At 31.0% G+C, this 14,703-nt stretch overlaps 1 protein-coding gene across 1 annotated transcript; it reads left to right on the top strand.

The window, feature by feature from the left end:
* Positions 1 to 1,631: 1,631 nt before the first annotated feature.
* Positions 1,632 to 9,349, top strand: LOC132730138 (uncharacterized; the record flags this gene model as incomplete). The annotated part of the gene is made up of 3 exons (XM_060715994.1): positions 1,632 to 1,845; positions 2,516 to 2,772; positions 9,266 to 9,349. Coding segments are annotated over exons 1-3 (555 nt in total), but the record flags the coding sequence as incomplete, so codon positions are not given.
* Between the last annotated feature and the right edge of the window lie 5,354 nt (positions 9,350 to 14,703).

Genomic DNA, 14,703 nt, shown 5'->3' with positions numbered 1-14,703 from the left:
TTGATCAAACATTTAATGTACCTCATACATTTTAATAGGTACATATGAAACAATTTTGAAGTTAATGTTATCGCGCGAGCGGATCTTGTGCAGTATTGTTATAATAAACTAACTATAGATGTTTCTTTTCTTTTTTGATGATTCATATCCAATTTTTTTTTTATTTTGTCTTAATTTCTGTCGTTTTCTTTGTAATAAATATAGTGTAAACTTTTTTTTTTTGAAAACATAGTAGAAAAAGACAACAAGAAACTGCAATAACTGTTTATGTATGGCCTTACATCGATATGCTTGAACGAGCGAATAAGGCGTGATTTTTCAGCATGTACAGAGTTTTCTTCTTTCTTTTTTTTCCTTTACATGTAAAAAATGAGTTTTGTTCATGTGTTTTTTTTCTGTTCTATTTGTGTAAGAAAGCGTTAATTTATTTTAATAATAAGATAAAATATCTTGATAGGTCTAGTTTAGAAAGAAAGTATATAGTTTTTCTCCTGGTTATCTTCTATCCTTCGCCTTAATCGGGAAGGAGTTTTACTTTCAGTGGGATGGTTAGACTCACTGGGTAAAATATGGTATACAATATCCTGTGAAGCTACCAGTATGAATTTCTATTACTGTCTATCCAGCTATGTTATTTATTATAATATTATATTTTGTGTATCTAAGTGACCTGTTATACTTTTTAGGTGTCAAACAAAATACAATTATCTTTATTCTTTGTAACACAAAATTAACTTTTTTGTTATGTTTTCCCGTGTTTATTCAAACAAGCCTGAAGAAAAAAAAATATTAAAAATATTGCATCTAATATATTTATAATAATTATCCTACGTACTATTTTCTGAATTTTCTTCGTATGTTGTTAATCCAATTTAGTTGTTTTAATTATTCTTCAATTTCTTTTCTTTCTAAAACTGTTGCTGTATACTTATTGTTGTGTGTCGGTCGTCACCGGTTGCTCTCCATTAACAATTTAATTATAACGATCCCATTGTTGCCTGCCTGGACAATGCCACTTACATACCGAAATGATTATAGTTAAAGACTTACTGTTATGGCGGGCAATTGCGGGGTCGTGTGATTATGAGCAGATAACTCATGATGTAAGACGTATGTACAACAATTGTCTCCCTTTTATTACAGTTTTATTACATTTTTACTTTTTATATCTACTACTTAGAGCAGGCGACATTGAGTCAAATCCAGGCCCCGAGATTAGTAAGGAAAATTGTTTAACTATATACCATCAAAACATTCGTGGCATTAGAAGTAAACTAGACTTTGTAAATGACAACTTTCTCGATTATGATATTTTGTGTTTTACGGAAACAAAGTTGGATGCAAATGTTCAAGATAACAACTTAATTTTACCGGGGTTCGATCATATGTTTCGTAAGGATATTTCATGTCATGCTGGGGGGTTATTAACTTATGTTTCCGCTTTTTTAAGACCAAAACGTGTAGATGTTTTGGAAAACATCCTTCCAGAATCGCTTTGGATAGAAATTAAAGACAAAAAACATTCATATCTATTATGCACTTTATATAGGCCCCCTCATAGTACGGTCGATTTTTGGGATAAATTAAATAGGTGTCTCGAACAGGCTCTAGAGATGCAAAACCACATAGTCATGGTAGGAGATATAAATGAAGACCAGCTGAATTGTTCGAATCATAAACTTCGCGACGTGTTATTACTGAACAATATGACCAACGTTATTCAGGTACCAACTCGTGTTACACCAACTACCAGTACATTAATTGATCCTATAGCAACAACAAATAACATTCATGTTTTAGATTCGGGAATTTTCGAAACACCAAACGAGATAAGTGATCATTTCGGTACCTACATTTTTTTCAAAATTGAATTTGATTCAAATAAATCATTTAAAAGAAGAGTATGGAACTACAATAACGCTGATTTTACTACATTTAATACCCTTATTCGTGATTTCGATTGGTCGTTAATTATCAGTGAAAATATTGATATTGCATGCGAACATTTTACAAACACTTTTTTAGATATTGCTAAGCGATGCATTCCTACGTATATAGCGTCAGTAAGGCCTAAAGATAAACCTTGGTTTAATTCCGAAATTCGAAAAACTACGCGACTTAGGGATAGACAATTTCATAAAGCATTGAATTCAAATAACGTACATGACTGGAATAAATACAAAAAAAACAAGAAATAAGGTAAATAATATGAAAAAACATGCCAAAAACGTTTTCTACAACAATTTAGAATTTTCACTTAACGATCTTAATAGCAATGATTCGCGCAAATATTGGAAAACGGTAAAAATGCTCGTCAAAGAAAACTCTTCTGATTCGGGAAATATTCCACCTCTTATTAAATGTAATAACACAGATATATCATATTCTGACACAGAAAAAGCAAATACGCTGAACGATTTCTTTGTTTCAATTTCAAATATTGACGATTCAAACACTGAACTTCCGGATTTTTCATTTAAAACACATTCAAAACTTAATGATTTTTTAATTACAGAACAAGAAGTTACCGATATATTAGATAATCTTATCATCAATAAAGCTTCGGGTCCCGACGAAATTAGTCATAGAATGTTGAAAGAAACATCTAAATCAATATGCAAACCTCTTTGTTTACTCTTTAATCGATCTTTAAATGACAATATGTACCCATCTAATTGGAAACTTGCTCATGTTATGCCTTTATATAAGAAAGGAAATAAAGATGAAGCATCTAATTACCGACCAATATCACTAATAAGTTGTGTCGGAAAAGTAATGGAAAGAATAATTTTTAAACATATATATATATAACTATTTTAATGAACATTCACTTATTTTTCAAAACCAATCAGGCTTCCTTCCAGGCCACTCCACTATGTATCAATTAATAGACATTTATAACCAAATTTGTAAATCCTTTGATACTAAGGAATCAATATGTATAATTTTTTGTGATATTTCAAAAGCTTTTGATAGAGTTTGGCATAAAGGTTTAATTTTTAAGTTAAGACAATATGGAATTGAAGGAAACTTAATAAACTGGTTGGAAAATTATCTAAAGAACAGAAGTCAAAAAGTTTTTGTTAATACTTCGTTTTCTTTACCTAGGTATTTATACGGTGGAGTCCCCCAAGGCTCTGTCCTTGGGCCTCTTTTATTTTTGATTTACGTAAACGATATAGCGGATTCCTTTTTAAGTGTAACAAGACTCTTTGCAGACGACAGTTCTCTTGCAGTAACATCAAACAATGTAAACACAATCGAAGAAACTATTAATCACGACTTCGATAACATTCTTACTTGGTCAAAACAATGGTTGGTTAACTTTAACCCAGCAAAAACAGAAGCGATGTTCTTTACATATGTCAATCGAAATCGACCTAATTTATACTTTAATAATGTTCAACTTAATTTTGTAGACCACCATAAACATCTAGGGTTTACTTTTAGCCAAGACGGTAACTGGCATGAGCACATCGCAAATATAGTATCATCTGCATCAAAAATACTAGGTTCAATGAAACTGATAAAATTCAAAGTTAAAAGAAATACTCTTAATCATATATATGTTTCCTATCTTCGTCCAAGGCTTGAATATGCATCAATTGTATGGGATAACTGTACACAATATGAAAAAGAAACTTTAGAAAAACTACAATATGAAGCAGCAAGGGTTGTAACAGGTCTAACTAGATCTGTTTCAATTCAAAATCTTATAAACGAAATAGGATGGCTTTCATTAGACGACAGGAGAAAAATGCAAAAACTTATTTTAATTTATAAAGAAAAACATAACCTTTTGCCGTTATATTTATCACATTTATTCCCACCAACAGTCGAACATGTTTCCTCACATTTATACTCGCTACGAAATAATGCTAATTATGCTTCAATAGCAAGAAGAACAGAAATTTATGCTAAGTCTGTCATTCCGTCCTCTATACAACTATGGAACGAAATACCAGCCCATATTAGAGAATCAGAAACATTATCAATATTCAAAAATAAGCTCAAAACATTATATAAAGCCCTTATTGTGCCACCATTTTATATCGAAGGCGATCGTGTATCTGCTGTCTACCATACTCGCATTAGAAATAAATGTAGCAATCTGAATTCTGACCTTTTTACAAATCATCTTACTTCTAGTGCAGCATGCGATTGTGGTACTCTAATTGAAGATGCCGAACATTTCCTATTCCAATGTCGAAAGTATACAATACAAAGAAGAAAACTATTTACAAACACCAGAGAATTCCACCCGCTTAGTACTAAAAAGCTACTCTTTGGCATTGAAAATTTAACCGACTTTCAAAACAAAATCTTATTTCAGCATGTTCAAAATTATATCAAAGAAACAAAGAGGTTTACATAAAACGTTACTACATTGTTTTTTATTGTAATTAACTATAACAAGTACTTAAGGTTATTTTTGCTCATTACAAACAAATGGGTATCTGCTTAACAATTAATGATGGGGATTGTTGGTGGTAGTGTCGACACACAACTGATACAGCAACATTTCTTTTCTTGTTTTCTGTTCTTCCCTCTTCTATCTTTTCATCTTAAAATGAAAATGTATTGTTACTTAATGCATATTTACTTTAATGTATAACTTTCTTTACTTTATGAAACTGATGTTAATCATTTACAGGGAAGGGCCCACGATAATGTTGTAAAAACTTTTGGCCCAACCCTTTTGTATATTGTGTAATTTTGTTAATGTAAATGAATTGATGTATATTTATATATGCAATAAAATATTATTAAACTAAACGTTAAACAAATGAACATATGAATTATAAATGACTTACAAATTTGTCTAATATGTTCGTCTAGAGACACACTTACATGCATCGTAAAAAAAAGGAAAATAGACATTATTAACATATATACATGCATATTTCATTTTATTCTGCTAATGTACTGAATATCTTCTGCAAAGTACGTCATAGACTGATTATGCTTGTTGAGATATAAAGCAGAGAAATCTTGACATACTAATTATAGAAATAAGGCGACATTTTAAAAAGTTATACGATATTGTTAATACAAAATACTAGTTATTATGCCCCCACAGAGTGGGAGCATATAGCGTTGCACTTGTCCGTCCGAGTGTCCGTCCGTACGTCCGTCCGTCCGTACGTCCGTCCGTCCGTACGTCCCGAAATCTTGTGAACGCAACTCCTCTTAAACCGGATGGAAGATTTTGCTTAAACTTCCAGGGATGAACAACCTTAATGTGTAGATAGTAGTAAAGGAAGGAATTTTTGCTGCGACCAAATTTAACAGAATTGTGGCCCTTGTTGATTTTTACACTTTATACTATGTAGAAATTTTGTGAACGCAACTCCTCTTAAACCGGATGGCAGATTTTGCTTAAACTTCCAGGGATGAACAACCTTAATGTGTAGATGGTAGTAAAGGGGGGAATTTTTGCTGCGACCAAATTTAACAGAATTATGGCCCTTTGTTGATTTTTTCACTATATACTAAGTAGAAATTTTGTGAACGCAACTTCTCTTAAACCGGATGGCAGATTTTGCTTAAATTTCCAGGGATGAACAACCTTAATGTGTAGATGGTAGTAAAGGGAGGAATTTTTGCTGCCACTAAATTTAACAGAATAATGGCCCTTTGTTGATATTTTCACTATATACTATGTAGAAATTTTGTGATTTGTGAACGCAAACTCCTATTAAACGGAAACAACCTGGCAGATTTTGCTTAAACTCCGCAGGGATGAACAACCTTAATGTGTTTTAGATGGTAGTAAAGGAAATGAATTTTTGCTGCGACCAAATTTTAACAGAATTATGGCCCTTGTTCATTTTTTCACTATATATACTAAGTAGAAATTTTCGTGAAACGCGACTCCTCTTAAACCAGATGGCAGATTTTGCTTAAACTTCCAGGGATGAACAAACCTTATGTGTAGATGGTAGTAAAGGGGGAATTTTTGCTGCGACCAAATTTAACAGAATTATGGCCCCTTGTTGATTTTTTCACTATATAAACTAAGTAGAAATTTTTGTGAACGCAACTCTCTCTGAAACCGGATGGCAGATTTTGCTTAAAACTTCCAGGGATGAACAACCTTAATGTGTAGATGGTAGTAAAGGAGAATTTTTGCTGCCACCAAATTTAACAGAATAATGGCCCTTTGTTGATTTTTCACTATATCTATATCTATATAGAAATTTTGTGAACGCAACTCCTATTAAACCGGATGGCAGATTTTGCTTAAACTTCCAGGGATGAACAACCTTAATGTGTAGATGGCAGTAAAGGAAGGAATTTTTTTGCTGCGACCAAATTTAACAGAATTATGGCCTTTTGTTGATTTTTTCACTATATACTATGTAGAAATTGTGTGAACGCAACTCCTCTTAAACGGGATGGCAGATTTTGCTTAAACTTCCAGGGATGAACAACCTTTATGTGTAGATGGTAGTAAAGGAAGGAATTTTTGCTGCGACAAATTTAACAGAATTATGGTCCTTTGTTGATTTTTAGTTTTCAACTTGTGGCACATGTAGTCCAAAAAATATTTGACCTAGAGTCTTAAGATTGACGGAACATTGGCGTGTGGGGGCATCCGTGTCCTATGGACACATTTCTAGTTTAAAGGTGGTTCCACTTTGACGTTAGTCGATGTCCTGCTATAACAAAGAAATAAAAAAATAAGAAAAATATGTACGTTTTGGATATATTTAATTTACATTTTTATTTTAAAATGTTGTTCAGTTGTAGAAACAATCGCATTTGCAATAATTTAGTTCTGGAAGGAATAATAGCTTTGACATAACTGCCTTAAATTTGTTGTATTATATTATATCTTGTTATAGTATTTTTCATGTAAAAGGTACTTGCGGGGGAAGTAAATCTTGGTTATTGTTATAAGCACAGATAGGTGCAGTTGATATTCTAAAAAAATTGAAAAAGGGTAAGTATGATTTTGGGGAAATAAAGCGCATTGAAAACGAGTTATTTTGATTTTACGAGTGGTATAAATAAGATTGCAGAGTGTTTTGATGTGTTTTCTCTTTTGTGTCATAGGCATAAATAAAAACTCCTGTCGTTTCAATATGTAAACCCTAGAAGCAATGTAATTAATGTACGAGCATATAAATTTATTATTATCCCTTTCGCTGTCGTCACAGTATGTAAACCCCAAAAATATATAACCAATGCACAAGCATTTTTTACTTTTATTCCCGACAGACAGTGCGATAACCTGAGTATGGGTAACTAACACCTACATTCCAATTAACGCGGTAAACGTTTCGTTTTAACTCTGACACATTTTCATTTTCAACAAAAAGGTCGTTCCCTAAACTATGATACAAATACACTTTAAAGGAAACATATGAATACTGTGCACATAGACTTCCTTATCTTCATAATATTTTCCTATGACTGTTTCTGAAATCAAATGATTTAAATTTACTATTTGATTTAACTATGGATCTTATGTAATGTTATTTAATATGATTGCATTCTGACTTCTACAGAATAGCGTTATCTATAACGTTTTATTACCACTTCATTTAATAATTCATCGTTCAGCAAACATTTTGCGGGAGTCTTGCTTCGAGACATTTTTTTTTAAATGGACATGCTAGTAAAATCATGCATTTAATGATTTATTTTTAAAGGATATGATATTGATTGAAAATATGTCGTATTGTCGAATATTTTTTCATTAAAGTTTAAATCCGCGCAATAGCAATATTATGATATATATTTGATTTATTACTTTATACAAACATGAACGACTCTCGTTTCTACAAAAATGAAAATTTTATCAAAGTTTCGGAAGGTGGATTTTATATTTTGAAATTAAATTAAGATTAATTGGCATTTATTTTTGGCATCCTATATTTCAAATATGTATCACATAATTATATGATATGTATTTATCATCTATATTACTTCTATATTATGTACCACGTATACAAGCTATATACAGATATAAATTCTAAACAGTTATTTAATAGTCTTACACACTATTGACCTGTAACTGACATTCCCAAGAGCCATGGTCTCAGCCACTTAGACTTGTTTATTAGCAGTTACATAATTGAATAGATGCGCTATTTACAGGCGATTCTCACCATGTTTGTGTGAATATAACAAGTGAATATGGCTACATGTACGTTTTGATGTAACGTAAACATGATGAATGAGAACTAAACTGTATCGATCTGAATAAGTATTTTAAAAAAATTATACTACCGAAATGGTTGTAATATTTAGAGAAATATTGTCCACAGTTCGATTAAAGAAATAAAATTTAAAAAACGTGTTTATGTAACAATATAATGGGTTAATCTGTCATAAAGGGAACTCATAGTCGAGTATTTATTGATAGAGTGAAGTTGTTCGTATAATCCACGCGTGAGAATCAGTTCACACTTTTGGTCGCATAGTACGAGTTTGAAACACTATAGTGTTATAGATATTGTAAACTCACATTTGCAACAAATATTATATAATCTATACTTTGGTAATATTCTTTTTATTGTTAAGTGTATCACCAATTTAACATAAAAGCTTAAGCTGAGATAGATTATAGGTCTAACGATAATGCGTTCTTGAGCTTATGACTTGGGCGATGTGCCCGGTCTTCGTGAAGCTTTACAATAATTTATTGGGTATGATATCATTCGTAGTCCACCTTTGGAGAGCATGTTATACTGGTACAGAAGTTGAGAAACACAGACGAAGCAATATTGACATTAACTCTAATATCGACAACGCAATTTTAATGTTAGTGAATACCTGACACAATAACATTTATATTTACGGTTACGTTCGAAAAAACAACTTTGTCATTTTAGGTTACATCCCACAAAATAGTTTTGATATTCAGTTTGTAAAACATTGTTTTAGTTCAATTTTAGGAATAATTACAGTTTCACAATACTAGAAAAACGTTCATCCATTCAGTAACCCAAACTTAGGTTGGCAAGAACTACATTTTGCTGGTGAACACTTCTATTATATTCTTCCTTAATATTCGGTCTGTGTTTAACAGACACCTAAATACTTCGGTACAATGTAATGAGCAATTGATTTCCGCTCGTGTTTTTATGAAGTTAACGCTTTGGTGATATAGTTAAGAAATGCTTTCAACCGGGGAACCTATGCAAAATGGGCTAGTTAATATTTCCGACAATACAATCAAGCTTAATTAGAATTTTGAAAATTAATGTTTTTAATTCCTTACGAATAAATAAGAACATGTGTATTATTTACACAGTTGCCTTATTCGGGTAACAATGAAAAACAAGTTACTGGGAATGGCAAGGCCCTCGCAAGTAGGGAGTCAGGGCCTAATCCTCGAGTTAGTATTTTATGTACTTCAAGAGGTGTGTCAAAAAATCTTGGCAGACAAACTGTTATTAATATTGATTTACCGAACACATAATTTGAGCTAGAGAATTTATGGGTTTTTAAATATGGTTATATGCTTGAACACATTTTGGGCCATGAATTATAAATGTCTAACTAATTGGTATTGTAAAGTATTCTAACAAGGTAACCATACTTTTATAACATAGAAAAATGAAACCTTCTTAAGTATAGGTAAACAATAAATTTACTACATACACATAATATTCACTACAAATATATGGTCAATATTCTGAGTGTTCTTTACACTTACAGTCCTAGATATGACAGTTAGATTATACTGATAAAAGGATGATAATAGTGATAATAATAAAACAATTTCATAGAAAGCTGCTAGATATTTTGATGATCATCTGGTGTAATATCAACCGGATGCTGCTTGATATATACATATTATGATAATCAGTGAGTGAAGTATGAAGTTGTGACGACAATTATGCTACACACCATGCGATAGTTCTTGAACATTACTGAAAAAAAAACGTTCATTCACATTCAGTACCCTCACCGAATTGCACCGTGCCAATTGCAAAGAAAAGATGCTTCTATTTATGAATAATAATCATGTATTAGAATTAACAACACAAGCGCAGCTGGCAAACTGTTTTTAACATCAAATACTATATTCGGATGCTTGATAGCTATAAAATACATTTTTGTATGTATGCGGTTTTTAGATCTACATTCTCATGATAACAAGCTGTCCCCAACGGTAATATCACGATACATAAGTTAACGTGTAATTCAAAACCCACTTAATGTTAAAATGTTACATAAATGACAGTCATACCTGCTTAGTTAAAAAGGTTTTACAGTGAATCCTAATGGCATGTCTTGTTTAATGCCTTTTAATGAAAGTGTAATAACAAAATCTTCGAGTGTGTCTTCCGCCACTCATGTCCTTAATGGACCAGCGGTTATTCTTCAAAAAGCTCATGAAGATACAATAGATAATTACCATCTCAAACATAAAACAAATTATCCACATATTTCTTGTTTTATAAGACATGATATCGTATCTTACTCTCGTGAGACTCTTTGAAATATTGTCTTGTTAAAAGGTTTGATGTTTCACACGACCTATATTTTAATGCGACACGTTAAATAAAAACTTACTCAGATCAATTCTGCTTTGCATTAATTTTTCAACATTAATTTTATCTTGAACATCATTGATAAACGTATATCTTTCTTTAAGCAATGTGTCATATTTTGTTTTGAATATTTTAAAATAGTTTATCCTTTAAAACATGTGCTACCGCGGCCGAGCGGTTAAGGTCTTTGACTCCAAACAAGTTAGGAACTCCGCTGGTTCTACTTAGATGTCCGTTCGTGACTGAAATAATTAACGAAGAGATACTTGAGGTCTTAAATCCCCTTTTAAAAAACTAAAACAAAACAAGCAAAAAAATTAAATAACAACCAAAGAGCACGTAATGTACATCAATGTCAGCAAACATTGTTGTTTTTAGAAATTACTAAATGCCAATACACCTTTTTCGGCCAGGCTTAAGAAAAATATGAGCCGCGTCATGACAAAACCAACATAGTGCGTGTGCGACCCACATGGATCCAGACGCAGGCTGGTCTGGATCCATGCTGGTCGCAAACCCATTATGTTGGTTTTGTCATGACGCGGCTCATATATACTATTAAAAATGGTATAAAGCGGATACGTATATACATGTATATATATACGGGTGTAACATTTTTTCAGGTCGCACGTAACATTTTAATTAATTGAGAACAACTGTACACAGTATTAATAACAATAGTTGTCTTTTACTACTTTTATGCAACAATTATATTAAAATGTTAAATAAAATTAGAAAAACTGTAGACAGTATTATTTACAATAGTTGTCTTTTACTACTTTTCAACTACAATTATATTAAATTATTTCAAGCATTTTCATCTTTAACAAATCATGCATGCTGTTTTAAATTATAAAATAATGAATCGTTGTATGTTGAGTGTCTAAATATGAAGATAAATTTATTTCGATAATCAACATAACCTATTCATGCTGATTTCCTTATATTATTTCATTTTCAAGTTACTTAGATTATACATGTAACAATTGTTACTACTCCCAAATTTAAAACGGCAAATCATAAACCCGTATAATTTTCCATAATATAAAATTGACTTAGGTGATGAATTTCATAATTTAAGCAATCATTTTTACGATGAAACCGAAGGAAGCTAGTTCATAACTATTTTTATTAGATACCCAAATGTCATTATTAGAAACTGTGAAACCCTGACATTTGTTAGCTTACTCTCAGCGTATATTATGAAACAATTTAAATCTTATTTTTGATTTTACTCAGTAAGTAACAGTAATGAAATACATGGGAATTTGTTCACGCTTTGCAGGTGCTGCATATTATCACAAAATAGAAAGTTAGATATCGCTGTCCTGATACTCAAGTGTATCTAAAGTTTGAAAATAAAACAATGTGTTTCCAGATTGTACTTGATTTTCTAGTCTATACTTAAAGTAAGAATGTTCCTTTTTTTCTGAGTCTTCGTCACATTTGTATTTATTTAGATGATTTTGTAATGTTTGTTGTTACAAATGTAACCTTGGCGAAATGAAACAACATTGTATTATGTTCTTTTGTTGATTTGCTTACATAAAATGGTTTGTTCCTTATTTCCTATTACTCTAACTTTTGAGCAATACCTTACGGATCGTGATCAATGTTTCTGTGTTGCATTAGCCAGTTAAGTATGGTTTTAGAAGGAAAGTATCTTAGATAATTACTTCTCATTAGCTGTTCCCATTTTAGTGCCTTGTTTCCAAAGCTACTTAATTACAATAAAGTAATGATGTTAAATAAACAATGTTCGACCGCATTATAACATCAACGTCAAGTATGAAGCAGCGACAATTTATAAATTTGCGGCTGTTTTTACAAGGTGATTTAATGTATCTGAAAATGGAATTATTTAGAAAGTAAAGAAAAAAACACTTAATTACATTTTGTATTTGCTTTGATAAACGATCTGATTTTAGAGCTGATATAAAGCAAGACAAATGTAAGTATTTGAAAACTATTGTAAATTTGTTTGATGTCAATATATTTTCAAATCTATTTAGACTGTTGTATGATCCATGAACTAAATAGCTAAACTAATTAAATACATTAATAGATTATACGTTATGTAACTTATCTTTGTAAAAACGCATCGCAAAAATAAAATTTTGTTTGTTTGTTGTTTTTTTTATCCTAAAATCAGTAGCATAACCAGTAATATGAACAATGATAACCAAATGTTACACACAAAAAATTGAATAGTACAATCAAAATAGTTATAACAAGTTTTTTTAAAAAAAGAGAAAAACACTCAAATTAAGGACAGCTTAAGAAAATATCATACATAAAACCAGGCCAGACTCAGTGTTTCCATGTGTTTTTCGTTCACTAGCATTGTTTGTTCACCGGTAATGGTTGTAGTTTATTTATACAAAAATTTTTGTGTAAAAATATATTGTATTCTAAACGTGTTTGAATGTAATATATATTTATAAATACTCAATAAGCAAATTATCACAAATCTTAAGAAAATAATTTATGACATTTATAAATTATTAACAACTGAACATGGAAGTGTAGGGCCAGAACAGTTGCGTATTGTATTTCACCTGCTACACTTACTAAAACGATATTGTCTTAGTGTACTGGATGTGCACGACGCGAACAAGACTAAAGTCTTACATTTTATTTTCGTAAAAAAACTTTTTTTACGATAGTTTTTGAAGGAAACCTTACATACTTTGTCTTAACCATGTCATTCGCTAAAACAATTGTTGAGTGTTAATTACCTCTTTAATTGACTCGTAAACCTTTTTTTATAAGGAAGATGAAACAACCTATAATATACAAATTGTAACAACACGCCCAAAGAACGATAAACAGGCATATTAATTTAAAGTACTCCTTTTTCTTTCAAAAGAATTCAGCACGGAACCGTAATATGGTCTTAATTAAACCTGTTCACCTGCTAAAATTCCGTTTTTTTATATAGAATTTTGTTTAAACATAGAAAAACACTAACATTCCTACAATGATAAATATGAACTATGCAGTTGATTAAGATTTACTGAAAATAGGTTAAGTAATAATAACACATCAAAATAATTATAGGATTATTTTCTTGTTCGATGCATTTGATATCATCACATTACGCAAATAGTGTCAAGTGATACGTGTTTTATATTTTCATTTTCATTTGGATGATAATGATAAGAGATGTTTGATAATGGTAAGAGATGTTAGGAAAAACTACTAGATGTATATGTACATGTTGTATATGTAATATTGTTATTGAATCAGCATGCTCCTTTATTTTTCAACTATACGTTTACCTTTATTTACCTTAATACTATACATAGTTTTGTATTTCAAATGAATTTCAACCTTGGGCCTATCACCAGGCACATACTTACCAAATATTTAGAAGCTTGTCTTTATAAAGATTTTAGATAACTGTTCTTCTCCATTGTACCGCAAATGTTGATGAAATAAAACAGAAGTATGTTATATAATATTCTAAACCCATTTATGCCAATACCAATATTAAATCAAGCATTGTACTTAGATGTTGTAAGTTGTTTATCTATATTATTGATAAAAACAATAAATAACTTAAAAGCATCATATTGTGCATTCTCACTGACCAGTCATGTCTGCGGATGTTTCTGAATTCTACATTTCGCCATTTTACTGTTTAAATGCTTAGTACTTCTACTTAAGCCAGTGCTATTGGGCGTGAACGGTAAATTGCACTTTCCTGTACCGTCCATAAACAGGTTCAATCAAACAAAACCTGCAACATTTTCAATTTTATCGTTTTATGCGTTCTTTAGGGATTCCGTTTTTATCTATTCTATTATATCATGTGGGATAAATAAAGGTATTTCAGCATTCTATTTTCTTTTTATTCCCATTTGTTCGCTCAATTACGTTATGGTCAATTAAAAAATCTCCAATCCTCAATGATAGTTTTACATTATTATCATGGATTATTAGACAGTCTGTATTGATCAAACAATACACCTGAGAAGAGACTGTAAAACAAGACAGGAGTTATAACGAGATTGTATGTCGTTTTCATTATGGTTACAAAATATGTATAGTTGCTAACAAAAACAACATCATAAACGTGTGGATATATAAATAAACGTAGTAGTTTCTGTCTATTGTTGTTGATTCAGATCCATGCTTTAATAGATGGAAATACCAGACAACAATGTATGTTTTTTTCTGATTACTCCAA

This window comes from Ruditapes philippinarum, unplaced genomic scaffold (assembly GCF_026571515.1).
Source record: "Ruditapes philippinarum isolate M1 unplaced genomic scaffold, ASM2657151v2 ctg9036_1_1_1_1, whole genome shotgun sequence".
Lineage (NCBI taxonomy): Eukaryota > Metazoa > Mollusca > Bivalvia > Venerida > Veneridae > Ruditapes > Ruditapes philippinarum.
Note: the sequence above shows the minus strand (reverse complement) of the source record. Positions and strands in the feature narration are given on the sequence as shown.